The sequence below is a fragment of the Alosa pseudoharengus genome, unplaced genomic scaffold (assembly GCF_046254945.1).
Source record: "Alosa pseudoharengus isolate Yale_2024_CS ecotype anadromous, Long Island Sound unplaced genomic scaffold, YU_APseudo_1.1 YU_APseudo_1.1_scf_4, whole genome shotgun sequence".
NCBI lineage: Eukaryota > Metazoa > Chordata > Actinopteri > Clupeiformes > Clupeidae > Alosa > Alosa pseudoharengus.
Genome location: NW_027468774.1, coordinates 27,009,628 through 27,028,091, shown reverse-complemented (window position 1 = coordinate 27,028,091; position 18,464 = coordinate 27,009,628). Strand labels below are relative to the sequence as shown.

The 18,464-nt window shown below is 43.9% G+C and overlaps 2 protein-coding genes across 3 annotated transcripts; one reads left to right on the top strand and one right to left on the bottom strand.

Moving 5' to 3' along the window:
- The first annotated feature begins 9,732 nt into the window (after positions 1-9,732).
- On the top strand, positions 9,733-12,057 carry cox6a2 (cytochrome c oxidase subunit 6A2). Of its 2 annotated transcripts, none has more exons than XM_076265672.1 (4): positions 9,733-9,885; positions 10,951-11,029; positions 11,380-11,525; positions 11,818-12,057. In XM_076265672.1, the coding sequence occupies exons 2-4, from the start codon at positions 10,951-10,953 to the stop codon at positions 11,911-11,913; spliced, it is 321 nt and encodes a 106-aa protein (XP_076121787.1). In that variant the 5' UTR covers positions 9,733-9,885; the 3' UTR covers positions 11,914-12,057. The 2 variants fall into 2 exon arrangements, with proteins under 2 accessions (XP_076121787.1, XP_076121788.1); XM_076265673.1 differs by having other exon boundaries at positions 9,761-9,885; positions 10,905-11,029.
- A 356-nt stretch (positions 12,058-12,413) lies between these two features.
- On the bottom strand, positions 12,414-18,402 carry armc5 (armadillo repeat containing 5). The gene is made up of 7 exons (XM_076265666.1): positions 17,477-18,402; positions 17,223-17,253; positions 17,020-17,130; positions 15,936-16,857; positions 14,944-15,791; positions 14,677-14,809; positions 12,414-14,503 (listed from the first exon to the last, which is right to left on the bottom strand). Exons 1-7 carry the CDS (start codon positions 17,882-17,884, stop codon positions 13,168-13,170), a joined length of 3,789 nt encoding a protein of 1,262 aa, XP_076121781.1. The 5' UTR covers positions 17,885-18,402; the 3' UTR covers positions 12,414-13,167.
- Positions 18,403-18,464: the final 62 nt, after the last annotated feature.

Below are 18,464 nucleotides of genomic sequence, written 5' to 3'. Positions count from 1 at the left end.
TAAAAACGAGGAACTGTTCAAACTCTTGCGGATCATTCAGTGTCCTTCGTACACCAGTCAGTGGGATTATCAATGGGTGTTACAGTGAATGTGTGTTGCATGCACTTTCTCTGTTTGTTAACAGTGAAGTGCGTGATGAAGATGTCAGACAGCTACATAACCATGTTTGCTTTGGGTGGTGCTCTTTCACTCTCACACTCACTCTCTTTCTCTCTCTCTGCTCTCTCTGTTTCTCTTTCTCCACTCTCACGCCATTGCTGTCTATTTCCCTTCCTCTCTCTAAATATTCTCATATTAATTTCTGATTCTGCTGAACTACACAAAAAGATATTACGTATTCTACTTAGGCCTAAATTATTTTATTTTTTATTATGAGAGTCTTTTACCAAGAACTTGGTAAACTTAATAAAACATCATGCGTAGGTTGTGTAGACATATGAGACAGTTTATGAGAATCTGTGACCTGCTACAGACACCATCCTCAGGTGGGAGGCAGGGTTAGAACAAAACACACTCAAAGCTAACTATGCCAAGATTTTAGTAGCTGATACCTGCTGCTACGACAAGTAAGGAACAGATTCGTCATCCCATACACCAATACACGTGAAGACACTACATTTACACCACACACACACACACACACACACACACACACTGTCTGTAGGAAACACTGAGGTATAGTTCCCAGACCTTTGACTGTATTCCACTACAGAGGTGGTCAGGGTAAACAATCTTTCTACTAGACCACCTTCTGTGAATGTGCTCTTGAATATATACATATGTGTGTGAGTGCATGTTAGTGTTTGGGTTTGTTTAGCTATTGGTGAAGTGTCCTACAATCATCCCACCCAGCTCTTGAGGGTTCACCCTGCAATCACTCTTAGTCAGTGCGCCCCTGGCCTCCCACCAGAAGATGGCATTGTGGTGGACTGGACTCAACTACACTCATGTGTTTAGGCCCTCGATTTGTTATTGTGGCGCCACTGGTGGTTTCATGCCGTGCACTCGTCGTATTGGCCTAGTAAGTCACTGAAGGGTGTCAGGTTGTTAGTGTTGTGCTTGACCGAGTGTGGTAATAAATATGATGATGGTAAACCACAGCAACAACTTCTCACTCCACTTGTCCGTGTCCTACTATCCCTCTCTCCCTCCCTCTCTTTCTCAATCCCTCATTCTCTTTCGCCTTTATTCATATTTGGACTATTCAGGCCAAGTGGTTTGCATCCACAGTAAGACAGTTCCTCTTCACACATTGATATGATGGGGGGCCCCAGATGTAACTCTGACAGGAACAGCAGCAGCACATTCAGTGTCATATCTTTGCTGAGTGTGTAAGCTAGGATAGTGTTTAGGTTGTTGCTAGATATAACATGAATCTTAACTACAGTGATGTAGATGTAGACATGTAGATGTTGTATATTTTACAATATATGGAACTGTATATATATTATTTCATAGGCTTTGTTCTTTACTCATCATGCACAGATGAGTACACATTTTTAACTCTTTTCAGAGCTCTTCAGATTCTAATAGGTTATTAGTTGGAGGTAAACAGACTCATTAGTAAGGGCAGGATAAATAAAGGAAATGGAGTGTCTTGACATGGTATAATCAGACTTTTACACGTAAAGCAGCGGAAGAGATATTGCACTTTTTCATTCGTTTTTTAGTTTTACTGTAATATACTTTTTTCATCATAATCTGATACAGTTTTTCCATTAATAGTATTTTCTGCTCGCTGTAAGGTCTAGAGAGCTATAGAATTGAAACCAAATGCTGTCCTGATGTTTACATGAGTTGTTCATAGAATATTCCGGTTTACATGTTACGCAGCATAGACCGATTATGACTATCAAAGATGGTTGATTCTGTACATGTTTCTGCACCGAAAATTGTAGGACGTTATAATGTAATTAAGGTGTATACATACATACAACACGTCTTAATTTGATTATTGCTTATTCCGACCTTATTCAAATTTACACATCAGAAAATGTTTACATGGCAGCATCTTATTTCGAATATTGTTATATTCGGAAAATTAATGTCTATGTAAATGTAGAGTCAATGTCAAAAGACTGATGCCAGTATCTGATTAAAGTAATATTTATATGTAGCAGTGGCGGCTGGTGGTTAAAAAAATAACGGAGGAAGGAATGTCTGCTTGATTGGCGTTAGTGGCAAATGTGAGGTTGTGATGGTGTTGGTGGCATATGTGAACAATAGAGTATGTAGGCCGCCTATCCAGACACATTTATGGCAGCAGTATGTACTATGTAGCAGGGGGGGGGTCTGATCTAAAGAGCTAGGCAAGCATGCAGCAGCCAGAAAAGTTGTGGGTTCAATTCTTGGCTTCAACCATTGTGCATTTGAGCAAGGCACTTAACCCCAAATTCGTCCAGGGACAATGGACTTTGTAATATAATTTAAATATATAAGTCACTTTGGATAATAGTGCTAAATTAATAAATGTAAATGTAAATAAATGTAAATTTAGGTCTGGGAAGTCAGGGAAGATATGTAGGTCTAGTTATGAAATACTGTTTTCCAGATGTGAAAAATTACGGAAAGTCTGGAGGTTTTGCTCAGTGTAATATATTGGCAGAAAAGTCTATAATAATAAAAATAGACACTTGTTTTATAAAACCATGTAACTATTTACCATTAAAAATAGACCTTAAATGTGGCTATTTGTAACATGCTATTGTTTTTAAAGCCAAATCGCTATAATTTAAAGACAGGTTGTAATAGCTAAGTGGGAATTTATGAAAGCATAACTTGGATGATTATAACAACGCATAACTATCCAAAAATGTTTTATCACCAAGTGAACTGTCCACGTATGTGACAGGTCAGCAGTAGGCTATAGACCTCTCCAGAATATATCCCGCCTCCTAGCTTCCGTATCCATCCAACTTCCGGGCGTGGATTGTCTATGGGAAATAACATGGCGTTTTGAAAGATTGTACCTGTCAAACTCTGTAGGTGACAAAGTAGAAAAAGCTGCTGGGCAGATTGGCCTACACTCTTCTGCCATCTAGTTTCCACTGGATTTTTTGATTTTCGGTGCCGTTTAAGTAGTATAGTCTATAGTATACTACTTAAACGGCACCGACAATCAAAAAATCCAGTGGAAACTATATGGCAGAAGTGTGTAGGCCAATCTGCCCACCAGCTTTTTCAACTTCGCTACCTACAGATGTTTTACCGGTATGATATTTCGAAACGCCATGTTATTTCTCATAGACAATCCACGCCCGGAAGTTGGATGGATACGGAAGTTACGGAGGCGGGACTTATTCTGGAGAGGTCAATGGCTGATTGTTTTCTGTGCTAACGTTACCAGTTAGCCATTAGTAGCCTATTATCTGACTATGTAGCATTCAGTAGCCTACACTAGCCTTACCGTCTTGTTTTGGAATATGAATTTTTGGAGCTGGTCTTCCAGCTTTGATAAACATTCATCATACATCAGTGTATTCACAGTGTATTTGAATGTATAAAAGATTTGAGATTGTCCTCTGATTCCATTGTACTGTTTATTTCACGAGCAAAAAACAAGCTTTCCGTTCAACATAAGATTCGTAGACTGCAGATAACGTTCTTGAACCGTTGCCGCTAAAAACAGCACCCCCTATCGCAATTGAAAATTACTGTACGGAGGAGCTTCCTCCCTTGGCCATTGAAAACGACGTGATTCACGAGCCGCTGGGGCCCGAGGCGTTTATAATGGACTTCAATGAGGGGCTTGAGGAGGAAGCTCCTCCATACAGTAATTTTCAATAGCGATAGGGGGTGCTGTTGGCATTTTGACCTAGGGGAACGATTTTGTTCATTCAAAGTGTTAAAAATAGTAATATTAACAGTAATTTATCAGATTAGTAATTCACTTTATATATTTTTTATTTTTCTCTGAAATTTTAGGGAGGGTGTTCCTCCCTTTCCTCAATGAAGGAGCCTCCTCTGATATGTAGTCTATATAGTGAACTTGCTTCACTTCTCCAGCTCTTCCTTTACAATAAATTACTTGGACAGGAGGTAGAAAACAGGGAAACAAAGAGAAAATGAGAGAGAGAGAGAGAGAGAGAGAGAGAGAGAGAGAGAGAGAGAGAGAGAGAGAGAGAGAAAATGGGTGATTTACACTTAGACATAAATGAGAGAAATGAAGAGCAAGAAGGATGGAAACAAGCCGCTCGGTCGAGTTCATACTGAAACAGTATGTCGGCAGGCCGGGCCAAGGCAGTGATGTATGGCGGAAAACGCTGACGGGGTCAGATCAGCCAGAAGAGTGGGCCCATCCCCATTACAGGCCATAACTGCTGCATTTTATCAGGAACAGGCGGCAGACGCCAGCACTTAGTCAGTGTCACCGCTGAGCCCTGTGGTGTTGGCATCGGGGCTTCCCCTCATCACTCATGCGCCTGTGGTCCCCGCCAGTGTGTCAAAAACCAAACAGTGCAAGGGGCTTTTACAGGGCACATCTGTGGGGAGGGGACAGACGTGGGGTCACAGACTGGAGTTGACGTATGTGCTCAGCCATGATGGTATGGGGGGACCATTTTACTATAGGGGATGAGTAACATTTGAAGAGAGGGTTTCAGTGGGAGGTCAGGGGAAAATCTGTGGAAGGGTGTGTGCAAAGCATGAGTGTGCTTGTGGATGTTGGGTTTGTGTATGTGTGAGAATGTTGTGTGGGCCTGCGTGTGTGTGTTTGTGTACATGCCTGACCACTTGTGAAAGTGTGGGTACTCCTGTGTGTGTGTATGTGTGTGTGTGCACGCAGATACCTATGCATGTGTGTGACAAATGTATATGTGTGTGTATGTGTACACACCTGCCGTGTACATGCGTGTGTAGTGTGTAGATGCTCCTATATATGTGTGTGTGTGTGTGTGCATCTATGAGTGTATATGTGTGTGTGTGTGTGTGTGTGTGTGCATGGAGACCCTCTAACAGTAAATGGAAGAATCCCCTCCAAGGTTCCATCCGCCCTTGTCCTCCCTCACCCTCAGCCTCCGTCTCCTGCTGGCTCAGTCAGACAGTGACAATATTGATGGTGGGTTCTTCCACAGCGTCGGTTTGCTTAGTCGTCTACAGTCATGGACAACGCCAAAAACAGGCAAGGTCCCTGTCTAACACAGACACAAAGAAAATAGCTGGAAAAGAGGAAATGGAGAAGGGAAAGACAATCTTAAGTACGGTATATCGGTTTATCTAACACTTTCTCTCAGTCAAGAGAACAGTAGCACCAAGTAAGAATTTGTACCACTGATATTTGAGTCAGCAAGAAGAGCTGTAGCTCTAACAGGCAGTGGTTTGTAATCTGTGGAATCTGTGTCTGTGGACATGCACTGAATTGTTATTTCATTTAAGTTGAGATGAACAAGTAATTATGTATCCCTGGCCTGCTCCTCTTCTTCGAATAGCTCTCTCTTTACCCCCATCTCTTTCTCACTTTCCAATCTCATTCTGCTTCTGCTCTCTCATTCCTAGTGAGCAAGAGTTTGTCACTCCTCTCAAATGTCAATCTTGTTTCATAGGGTTCCCTTTTGAAGAATTTCACATTAAGATGTTTCTGCACAAATGGTCTTTCCAATGTAATCTCCATAACCCCATATCACTCCTCAGCTTCTCATTCTGCCTTTGGAAGAGCATGGAGACAAAATATTAACACATTTAGCACTGCACTGCACTTTTTTATCTGTTTGTGTGACTTGGTGTGAATGCGTCTTTCTGCCACTGTTGGTCTCATTGGAAAAGAGAGACCTTGTTTTGTCAAAAACAGTGTGGTGGAACCATGTTTTGGTTGGGCTCTGGTGCACTTGCACACAGACTCTCCTCCACTAGACTCCCTCATCAAACGCTCAGTAAACTGAGCACAATAGGGGAGTTGTACTATGACACTGCAGGGGTAAGAGGGAAGGGGGGGGGGGTTAAATGGGTAGAGAGAAAGAGAGGGAGAGAGAGAGCAATTGCTGAAGTCCACCTTTGCCTGTTATTCATGCCCATATTTCCACTTGACATGTAAATATCCATGGGTACAACACCTGGCCGTGATATGTAGAAACTATTTCATAACACGGCCTGAAAAACATAGACCAGGCCCGAGAGGCAACAGGGTGGCCGAGTGAGAACTCCAGGGTGGGATCAGGGCATGCACCCTCGCACAGAGAAAGAATAACAGAAACCAGATAGAGATGGCCTCATCAATTAGCCGCCGTGGTGCACTGCGATTTATATCATTTAGTCAGGGCCCGGGGCCTGGGCCCAACTGTGACAGAGTTGGCTCTAGCCTAGTGGCATGCAGACAGCAGGGGAGAGTCTGGCATGGCCTGCTTTGACCCCCTGCCCAAGACATAGGGCCTGAGCCAGTGCTGTTCCATGCCAGTCCTGCGTGCTTCAGCACTGGCATCTTAAAGAGGTTTGGAGTGAGCTCTTTGCATGTGTATGTGTATGTGTGTGTGTGTGTGTGTGTGTGTGTGTGTGTGTGGTAAATGCAGACACCATAGAGACGCGTGCCTATTCTGCATGTGCATATGCACACTTGCACCGTGTTGAGTCTATGTCTCAGCTACGGTAGACAGAGCTGTGCCAGGGTTTACAAAAGCAGGTGTACTAGCACACTCGAACGAGAGGCTTTCGTGGCACTTGTCAGGGCATGACAAGACTGAAGAACACAGTAGGTGAGGAGAGCGAGGATTTTGTAGAGGGTAGTAAACAGAGGTGTATGTAGGCCTATGGACAGACCACAGGTGTTGTCTTCACTTCACGAATGCAGGGTACACCAGAGATGCAGGGCTTGTTGTACGCTGTTATGCACCAAGTGTTCTTGGTGTGTGTGTGTGTGTGTCAGTGTCTGTGTCTGTGAGTGTCTGGGTGTGTCTTCTGGCCAGAGTTTCACATATTTTTGTAGGCATTTCTCTGTGTCTGTCTGTGTGTGTTGATTAGAGTCTAACACATACAGTAAGACGGCACCCTTGCCCACAAAAACAGTGGACCAGACGCCCAGACAGGCGGCCCGCATGACTGACTAACCCTCAGCCTCTCTGGGCCGCTGGGGCTGACTTCACGCCTGGCTCCTCCAGCTGTTTGCATTGGACCTGGAAGCAGTGCAGACAGAGCCGGGAAACGCTCACCAAACACAGGCAGGAATAAAAAGATTCACACTTTTAGCTGGGCACACAAAGAAAAACGTAAGCTGCACACACATCACAAAGACACACATACCTACACACCTGTACACACATACTCACTTACACATGTTCGATGGCCTGTAGTTTTAGTCACTGACACAAAGACACTGCACAAATAATTTACAGCGATTAAAGCATATACAGCTCTGGAAAGAAATTAAGAGACCACTGCACATTTTTGTTGATGTCATCCCACGGTTGCTGAATGACATTCGAACGAGTTGACGGTCATATTGAAATTTGCAGTGTTCTCTTAATTTTGAATATGACCGTCAAATCATTCGAATGATGAACCTCACCTATGTCCTATGTCCTACTCAACCTATGTGGGTGAGTGGTTGGGTGAGTGCTTCCTGTGGTACACATCACACATACACAAATATATCCAAACACATACAGCACACACATAAAATACACCCACACTTTACTCACTCACATGTGTACATCCCCACGAGAATCGATTTCTGTTTTTACAGCAATAACTCACAAACTGTTACACAGCCCAGACCCTATTTCAAAACCCCAAAGCTCTCATGGGATTTTTGTGGTGATACCCGATATGCCACTCCAGTAGGGTTCTCTCAAAAGTAAGCTTTCTGTACATTACTGACTACAGGACATGACACGGTAGAGTGACCACAGTCTACATAATAAGCCAGATTAATGTATGGACCGGGGCGGAATTGTCACCATAGTCAGCATCAGGAAGCTGACCCCCAGGAAAAGCAGCACAGGAATTTAGTAGAAAGACAAAAACACCAAACCCAACTTGGAAGAAAATGCCCTGGACAGCCCCAAAACATGAGATGTTTAAAACATGTTCAGCCAGCTGAAAATGATATACAGACTTCTATCTATCGCAGTGAGCGATTTTGTTGGGTGGATGGAGAGAAGATGTGGCCAGTATAAATCAGCCCACTTGATGTGCCATTTAAACTGGAAATAGATACAAGCTAAGGAAGATGAGCAAAGCAGAAAAGGTGGCCACATCTTCTCACCAAATTTGATCAAATAAAACATCAAAATATATAAGAAAAATATACAGGCCACCCTATCATCGTAAGTCACTTAGATCAAGAGTAAGTTCCAGGAAGGCCTGTTTGCTGTATGTGATATGATGTGGGTAGCACTGCTCTGTAGTTTTACAACTGCCAAAACAAAGTTTTGCCCTTTCCTTTGCATTTACACAATCTAGTGTAGATGTGAGGCTTCTAAGATTACATATAAATCTCTATCGGATTTTCTTGGTTGACATTTTAATGTGTCAGGATTTGTAGCTCTGCTTTGCTGGTCAAAGTGTGTTTCAGCCCCCACTAAAATTCTGTGAGATCTTTTATCATTAAAGTTAACATTTTAGGAGACTTGCCCCTCTATTATTGTCTCCTTCCATTTCAGATACCAGCACCAATCTAATGCCTTATTCAGAGCCATATACTTTCTACTTTGCAATGAAAGGTCTAGGCTATTGTGCCATCTGGTGGGCAACTAACATTCCTATAGAATAGATCTTTAAAATGTTATCACAAATACACTACTACTTAATACCTTTAAGTAGGCCTATTGGAATTTCTGAACAACCATAATAATTGTTGCATATCAAACTGATCAACCTATGTTGAAGCATCAGGCATTATATATGCGCTTAAACATATCTAACAACAAACTTGTATAGCCTACATCAATATTAAAAATGCAAATGGTACAGGAATGTAATGTAGCACATTAATGCCCTCGTTGAAAAGGAATATAAGATTGAAGAGGAACTTCGCGGTCAGATTGCGTTTTGAGCGGAGAGTAGGCTAGTGAACATACCATTGAGGTGGGTAAGGCTACCACTCTACTGGTCCTATGACACGATAAGCGTTTGCTATTTTTTTTCTCTTGGCCAAAGTTCATCTGGACCAAATTCAATCAAGTAAAACTCGAGGAAGCGCTCCGTACATGCGAACAGTGTTGCGATTGTTAGAAGAGTCTGCCAATCATTTACGTGCCGCAAATCAGCCGGTGGTACCAAAGAAGGCTGTTCCGAAAGAGCGTGCAGCTGCTGAAGAGGGGCATGGCGACTTGAGTGGTTCACCCGAGGACAAACGCAGTGTAGCAACGATATGTTGCAAACGCAGTGTAGCTTCTCGAATGTTTGCAACCCAGTGGTGTTCTTATTTCTCGTGATTTTTTTAAATTCCATATCCCCAAATTAAAATAGCTATAGTGGTGTGTGGGGTCCATAGCAGTGCTATTACACTGCACACAAAAACATAGTCAGGGGCTCTGATATTTAACTGACTAGATGCACACTGTTAAAGCTGAAATACATGCCAGAGTCAGAGTGTTAATATACTTAATAATTGCCGAGATGAAGATTAAAGGAATAAAAAAACAGCCAGCGTTTGCAAGTTCAGCATGTTATCTATAAGAAGCACATGTTCACACTGTAAATGATGATTAGAAACTAACACTGCTTCAGCCCATACCCCCTCTCTCTAACTAAACCTCCTGCTTGTCAGTGCACTTGACCAAATATAAACTTTATGTTTCTTGGCAGATATACAAACTGCAGAGGGGAGGAGCCTGCAGTTCCTGCCAGGACAGACTGAAGGACAAACAGACAAAGGTGCAAGAGAAATAGGAAAAAACAGAGGACTGACTTTCTTAATTATAAAGCAATAGAAGGACCATAGACTGAAGAGGGAGTGTAAGTATGGGATATCTATTTTTACATTTGACATTTTTGGTCTTGTTTTGCTTTAATTTTTATCATACCAGCCTGATAGGCTATAAAATATTTTCTGTTGAACGGTACTCTTTGGCTACACAGTGGCTAAACTGATCTGCTTTTTATATGAAAAAGATTGACAATGATATTGCATGCTCCCAGATTATTAATGTGATATATTTATGCTTTCATGTTTCATATTGTGGCCTTTTGAAATGGTTTCTTTTTAGGCAACAGTTGATACTGTGGTCATAGCAAGGACAGGTGGCAGTATGTGGGCCTTTATACACTAAAATTGTAGGCCATTAAATAACAATGATACAATGATAAAAACAATGATATACAATGAGAAAAAACAATGATATTTCACAATGATAGGCAATTGCTTATTAACCGTCATGACTGACATTCACCTACTTTCAAGTAAATACTTTTAAATCAGAGCCCTCATGGTGTCAATGTAAGGTCATGTTTATAAAGACTTCACCTCTGGTATCAGGACACTCCTTAAAGTGTTCTTGGGTCATACACAGATTATTCCCATGTGAAATAGGCTACTGTACTGACATATTGAATTAAGAGTGATTATTCTGAGGAAAGAGGAAATTATGTTTTTATTTCTGGTTTCATTGTCAAAATGTTTTTAACGGCTGTTTTTGTGTAACCTACTTGGATAATCTACAGACATTGTGCCTTGCATTTCCCCTTTATGCTTCATCAGATTTTAATTCCTACAGTGACCCATAATAGTTAATTTTACATAAATTGTATGAAAGGTGGTATAATTTGTGCTGTAAACACACATTTAACATACAAGTATTGCTTTACAACTGTAGTCAAAATTAGGTGATCAGCATCAAGTAATTTAGGTAACCTATAGCCTACAAAACAAGTGCTTAATCTGTCGGTGATTTGAAAGTAAAACTTTGTTGTGTCTGCAGTCTCGAGAGACGATTGGGCAGGCTCTGACTGCAGTAATCTTCTTTTAATAAATATAGGGTGTGTAATAGTCTTATCTGTTGTTGTGTTCACCCTGTTGGAAAGATGGCTTCAACACCTGCCCGCCTGCTATTCCGCCGAGGGTTTTCTGCTGCTGCGTCCCATGAAAGCCATGAGGGAGGAGGTCTGTATTTACTTATTCAGTATCTTTTTACTGAAGTTGTTTTTCTGCGTCCTTCCATGGGCCAGAGTGTGAAATGGTTATGTTTTTGAGTAACTGAGAAAAGAGGAGAGAGAGGGGGAATGAATGAACTTCTTAGTTGTATCACAGTGCTATTATGTGATTTAAAGGTTTTCTCTGCTCCATGCAAATTTTTAAAACTCAGGAGAATTTTCTGTCTGCTCTGGCATAGTGTTAGGACTATCTGTCAAGTCACATTTACTTACATTTTATAGTCATGGTGTCTAACGATATTTCTCAGTAGTACTTCCTATTCAGTGAGAGTGACACTAAACTATCTGAACGCCCCTCAGCGAAAACCTGGAAGATCCTGTCATATGTCCTGGCCCTGCCTGGAGTTACCGTATGCATGATCAACGCTTACCTGAAGGCACAGGAACACGCAAAACACGGACAGCCAGAGTTTGTGCCCTACCCTCACCTGCGCATCCGTACCAAGGTACAACCAGACAGAGATGTATTTACCACGAGCTTCCACATCTTCCTCTCACTGGCAGCCAGGCTCCAGTCAAGTCGGAGCATCTGAAGAGTAAACATGTGGAGTAAAATATAATTTCACAAGGTTACAATATGAATAGAGGCTATTTAGATGTGAGAGAGCCTGTAATGAAATGTAAGCAACAGGATGTCAGTTCAAGAGGACAGCATACACCAACAAACTAAGAATAATGACAGCATGTCTTTGATATGCTGATATAAATATTGACTATAAAACTGCTGTTTCCTTTCAGCCCTGGCCCTGGGGTGATGGCAACCACTCTCTCTTCCACAATTCTCACACCAATGCCTTACCCACTGGTTACGAGGGCCATGGTCATGACCACTAGTCATAGCGCCCCCTTGTGTCCACCAGAAACCTAACGTTCACTCCTGCATCATCATGGGCTAATTACCTCTATGACATGAGCACAGGGGCCAATCAAAGAACTGAAGAATGAAATAATAAAATTCTTCTTTTTTCTGAAGTGTAACCTGTGTTGTTTTGTGTGATCAGTGTTGAAAAATTGTTTTTAAAAAATGTAACAACAGAATAACCTTTGGTTTCCTGAAGATGTCACTGCAAGTCATCAACAAACAAAGAGTATGGGAAAATCATTGATGAATAGAAGGTTTTTGGTCTCAAAGTGCAGTATTAATGTCTACATAAAGGACATAAACAATTGAGTATTTGTCCTGTGTAATTGTAAATTGTCTGCACCAATTGATCACATCTTCACACAATACTTACCTGGTATCATGCACGTTTCGAGGTGAAATTGTTGTAAATAAGCCTGAACACGTTTGTGTTTTAACTTTGAAAAACAAACTCCACTGTCAAATGGCAATGTCAAATCTTTGTGTCTGGTTTATTAGGATTTGTCTTTGTAAAGAGTCACATCTCATTATACATCTTTCATCTCTATAAGATTTTCCATTTACACTATATACATATGTGACTTGGTTAGAATGAGAGGATGGCTGGTAGATTATACTAGTATTTCTGTGTACAATGGAAAAATACCATTTTTCTATAACACCTACATATGACACAAACAAAATATAACTGAGGAGAGCATATTCACCAGACACCAATCACTCAAACTTAGCTCATCGATCCATGCTTATCTTGGCAAAGTCTTGTTTTACATATTTACAAAAAATACTTACAAAATGAGGAGTACAAAAATATAAAGTAAACACAAAGGAGTCCCTGTTGTACTGATTGTTACACATATTGACACTTCATAAGCACATACTTATGCCTTTTCAAAATGAACTGTGGCAGAAAGAGTACCCTAGCTTATATGGCAACATCTATGGTATATCCAATGGGGTGTTGACACTATGAAGATTAACAGGGTGCTCTGCCCAAAACTTTTAGAGTTTTTTAAAACAAAAATGTACAAAGACAAAAATGCTTTGGAATTGGCAAGAAAAAAAGTAAACAAGGACATTCTATCATGGCAAGGAATTAGTTATGATATTAATACACCATACAACAAAAACGGATCAAATGGTAGAGTGGCGGTAAAACCACTTTCATTTAATTTCTCCTCAACCCTGTGTTGCCCTTTCCTGCTCCATGTAACCTCTACACCCCCTCAGCTAAGAGCTGCTGCTGCCAGTCCTAGCAGATCCCGTTTCAAACTCTCCTGGCAATCTGCATGCTTGACCAGCCGCAGCAGGCAGTCTGCTGCCTGGACTGGTGGAAGGGAGGCAGCGGGCGACATGCGATTCACTCCCTGTGGACGCAGCAGTATGGACAGGCATGCCCGTCCCAGTCTAGGGTAGTTGTAGCGCTGGGAGAACCAATATAGTTGTGGCAGCAGATGCGCCAGTGTGCAGTTGCTAACTAAGGTCCCTTCAGTGGCTGAAGACGAGGTGTCTTGCGGCAACTTTAGGGGTGTTCGAGGAACCTGCTCCACTTCCGAGCTGCTCCCCACCTTGGGGTTCTGTTTGGCAGTTTTGGGGGTGGACTTTGGTCCTGATTGCAAAGGGCTCTTCACAACTTTACTGGACTGCAGTGGTCTGGGAATTCCACCCGGAACTGGTTTGGGTGACCTCTGAGGTAAAGACAATGAAGCTGGTTTAGTGGCTAAGGTGTGGAGCAAGGTCACACACATGTCCTCTGTGGCTCTCTGTAAGCCGGTCACCAAAAAACGGCATGCCCCGACCATCCCCTCAGCCAAAGCAGTCTTCTGGAAATCTGGGGAGTCCCAGGACTTCAGAGTCAGCGACTCTAGGAGGCAACATCGTCCTCGACCACCCTCGCCTGTGTCCTCCTCCTGCTCTTGCCCTCTTTCTCTATCCGTCAGGCGACAGCCATGCAGGTAGTGTAGCACAGGAATCAGCACACCATACCTCACATCCTTGACCAGAATGGCCTCCCCCTCTTTGCCCTGAGCTTCACCGAACCCTCCGGTCAGCAAGGCTCTGAAGTACTCTGAGCCTCCGTCACCCGACTCCCCCTCACCACCTGCCAAAGCCTCCCAACAAGCAGGGACCTGGGTGCCATCATCCAGCTGCAGAAAGATGTTATGTGTGGTGTCAGCGTAAGAGCAGCTGCTAGACAGGCATGGCTTTTTTGGTGAGGGGGGCAAATCATTTCCTGTTCCTTTTAGAGGGACAAGAGCAGTGTTGGGACTTGAAGGGGTTTCTACGGTAACCTGTGGCTCTACGCTCCCTTTCTTTTGGTCTAGCTCTGCCTTGGAATGTACCAGCAGATTGGAAAGGCAGCCAATCAGGAGAGAGGAGTACAGCAAGTGGAATCGAGATAAGGTCACTTCCTGCGGTGGGCAAAGCCAGCACGAGAGGAAGGTTTTGCATCTCTCTGGATGATTGTTGTCATCCTTGCTGTCAGCCTGACAACAAAGGGGCTCCAGTGCCTGCATGAGACCTCTGTTGTCAAAAAGGAGCTTCTTCAAAAGGACTTTGTTGCTGGAAAAGGCAGAGTTGGTACACATTTACAAACAAGAAACCACATCTCGCTCAATGAAACTTGTTCAATCCACCATTATAGTACCTATAGCACCAGTAGCTACCTGATGCTCCAGCAAAAACAAAACAATACTATTTACCTGGACTCTTTTACCTTTGAATATATCACATACCTGCAAATCAGAGGTAAAGAAAGAGCACAGAACAGCCGGTCCACCTCTATACCAGACAGCATGATATGAGACATAACTCCTGTGCCAAAGCCTGCTTCACACTGAACTCGCAAGTTACTGAGCAAGCCAAGACCTAAGGGAGATGATAAAGACAAAAAATATTAAGTGGGAGAGGGTAAGAACAATTATTGATATCATAAGGAGCAAAATACTTGTTAAAAAATAAACGGACTGAATTGAACTGAATTGAATATTAGGGTGTTTCACCTAATTGTCTGACTTTAGCCTTCACCCTATCTGTCTGCCTCTCCTGGCCTCTGCGGACTCTGATGCTGCTGCCTCTAAGACAGAGGTCCTGGTGAATCATGGCCACAGCACCAGTGCGCAGCAGGGCCTGCAGGCAGTTAGGGTTGCAGCTGAGGCGGCTCAGCATGCGGAAGCAGCGGCCGCTGGGGTCCTTGTGATGGGTGAGGTAGTAGAGGAGGCTGGAGAGGACGCCTGAATTGACCAGTGTCGCGCTTGGATCAGAGGCGTGGGAGAAGCGAGAGAGTAACAAGAGGATGGGAGATTCTGGGGCCCATGGCTCTGGGTGGTACGGGTGGTGGTATGCTGGGGTTCTGGACAGCACTGGAGGGGCGTCCAGTGAGACTACACTGGAACAGGTGGAGGAGGAGGAACAGGTGGAGGAGGAGAAAGAGGAGGCGGATGAGTGGGAGGAGGAAGACGATAACGAGGAAACTCTGGGTCTTTTCTTGGGCGGGGAGCACACCTTGGAAGGACTGGTGGGTTTGGGGCCAGAGGTGCACAGAGGCGGACTTTGAGGGTTGCTGGGAGACAGTGGCACGTTTCTCTGTGAGGAATGTGGAACTGTGAGCTGGTTCAGTGGAGGCAGAAGACCTGGCTTGGATACAGATGAGACGCTGGACTGAGACTGGACTGACGAGGTCGGAGAGAGACATGTGCCAGATGAGCTAGCATCTGAGATTGGCGTAATGGGTGAGGTTGCCACTGAGGGTGAAGAGGCCACTGAACCCCCACAGTCACTCTCCGTGCTAGCGGGAGACTCCAGAAGCTCTCCTTCAGAGGATATCAGACCTTCAGAAACCAGCCAGGACCTGGACACACCAAGGGAGAGAGCAAATGTCAATTAACACACTAGAGACAAATCATACAGCTGAGACGAGGTCAATTTTCATTTCAGCAAATATTTTTATACATAATAAACTGGCTGGCAAAGAACAAATGTTTCTGTCTCTAACCTCAGGCTGAGAAAGCTAGATGAGCCCGAGCCCTGCTCCTTCCCAACATCATCTTTTTTGTTCCCATCAGGGTGTGGAAAGTCAAAGGAATCAAAACATGACGGAGACATCAAATCACTAGCTGAGGAGGGGCTGGAATCTGACTTGGCCACTGGCTCCTCCCCTTTAGCGTACTCAACCAATAGTGCCACTAGCAGTGGTATCAGTCCAAGATCTTGCAGCTGCTCCAAGGCCGATTCGTCATAGACGAAATCCACACAAGCCAGAATGGCCAGTCGCGTGAGTGGATGATTCTGATGGGCAGACAGGAAGCCAATCAGGACCTCCAACCCTCCACTCTCCTTGACTTTGACCCGGTTCACTGCCTCCTTGCAACACAAGCAGAGAGCCTTGAGCAAAACTCCAGACTTGGAGGGGTCCTTCTTCACTTCCTCGGAAAACTTCTGAATGGCCCCTAGTGAGCCCACAAGAGGTCGCAGGCAGCCTTGCGAGCAGAGGTTGGCCAAGGTCTTCAGTGCCAGCTCCTCCAGGGGCTTGGCTGCTTCCTCTGAGACCAGGGCCCCAAGCTGAGCCAGTGCCCCAGACCGTGACACCTCCCGGGCACACTCGGCACCACAGCCCCTGGTGAGCTCATGGAGGGCACGGAGGGAGGCCCGTCTGAGTCCCAGCGGAAGCTCTGGCGACACGAGTGGGGCCAAGGCAGGCATGGCCCCCTGAGAGAGCAGCGACAGGCGGTTGGCAGGGGTGTCTGCCAGGTAGAGGAGAGCGCGGGCGGCCGATTGCGCGCACTCCAGCTTGGCAGAGGACGGGAGGGAGGACGGAGAGACAGAGGAGGGCGATGACGGGGAGGAAGGGTTGGGAGAGGAGGAGGACGGGGTTGAGGGTGAAAGAGAGAGGCAGAGGAGGAGAGGGGGTACTCCGCCTGAAATGAAGCAAAAAGCAAAAAACAATCTAAAAATAAAAACATTCTCAAATAGTGTGATGATCCATTTTGAAACAAATAAGGAACAAAGTTTTGAGTATGAGATTATAACAGACAGACACATTGAGGGAAACCAGACAGAATTAAAAATTCTCAACTGACCAGCAGAATGAACCAAAGCAGAGCCATCAGGATCCATCGCAAGGTTCCCTAAGGCCCGAGCAGCTCTGTTCTCTAAAGTCTCCACAGCAACGTTTCTCTTCATAACATCCACTGCAATGAGCAAAAAAAGATGTTAAACAACTTTCCTTCAAGCTTCGTCTTCATAACATCTGATTCCATATCATGACCACACATGAACTTACCAATCACTGCTATTCCTTCCAGCTTTCTGACCTTCAGTTGGAAACAGAAAATGCAGTCAGAACTGAAAATGATTGTCCAATGTCTCCTAATCACAATCATATACCATGCAGCAATAGTATTAACCAACTTTTGTTCATACAAAACATAGGCAACAAATGATCTTTTTTTAGTGATTATACATGTTACATCATTTGAATATTGCATCAAAAACACTTAATCATACAAGAACAACTGACTGAAACCCTCTGCTCACCTCTCTTCGTGCTTCTCTCTCAGTGCAGCAGTTGGCAAGAATGCTGAGGGCAAGGTCTAGGGTCTTCCTGGAGCTGTCAGGTCTTCTAAGGAGGTCCAACAGAGGTGGGAGACCCCCCTGTGTTCTGTACCTGTTTATCCTGCTGTCTCCCCCTTTGATGTGCTGCGTCCGGATAGCCACCAGTGCTCGCCACTGACTGGCTTGAAGCTTCTTCTGAATGTCTCTGGTCTTGTCCCTACCTTCCTTATTTTTGGGCTCTGTCTCTTGGGAAACATTGCTCTGATTGCTTGCTGCAAGTGATACTTTGGACAACTGGGAAATACACCAGGTCAAAGAAGACTCTGGTAGTGCAGAGGACCCTTCTTTGGTGCTACCATTAGAGTTTTTTAAGTGGCCATGTGTGGCCATGACAACTACACAGTCCTACCTCCAATCAAACTCAGTAGCCTATGTGACAGGGTGTATCAGAGCAGAGGTTTGGTGGACGTTCCTAGAAACGCTTTTAAGACTTACATAAACGTCCATCAAATATAATTTACAGTTTAACAGTCAATTTAAAAAACGTAGTCAATAACGTTTAAATCCATGTCAAGAAGGGACTGAGCCTGCAAAAACTACAGTCACCATCATTACAAACGAAAAAAGTTATAACCAGGCAACGCCTCTACGCAGTGTTGCTGGGAGTTGTAGTTTTTTTAACCATTCGTCCGCTCTCCGAATTATTTTAGGCCTGCGAAAGAAAGTAGGTCTCACCAATGTTTAGCTGAAAATAGCTACAAGCTTTCACCTCATACATGTATTTAATCCTCTTCCTAAACCTGACACCGCATTTTCATTAACTAAACCTTTCTTCATTCGACATTTAAATAATCAAGCAAACGCAATAATCTTGGTATAGCACAGACGCCATCTTTAGCAGAGCGACAAACAGGGAGGTGTCATGGGAGGCGTTGGCGGAAAGGGGGAACGTATCAGTTCTGAGGGAAGA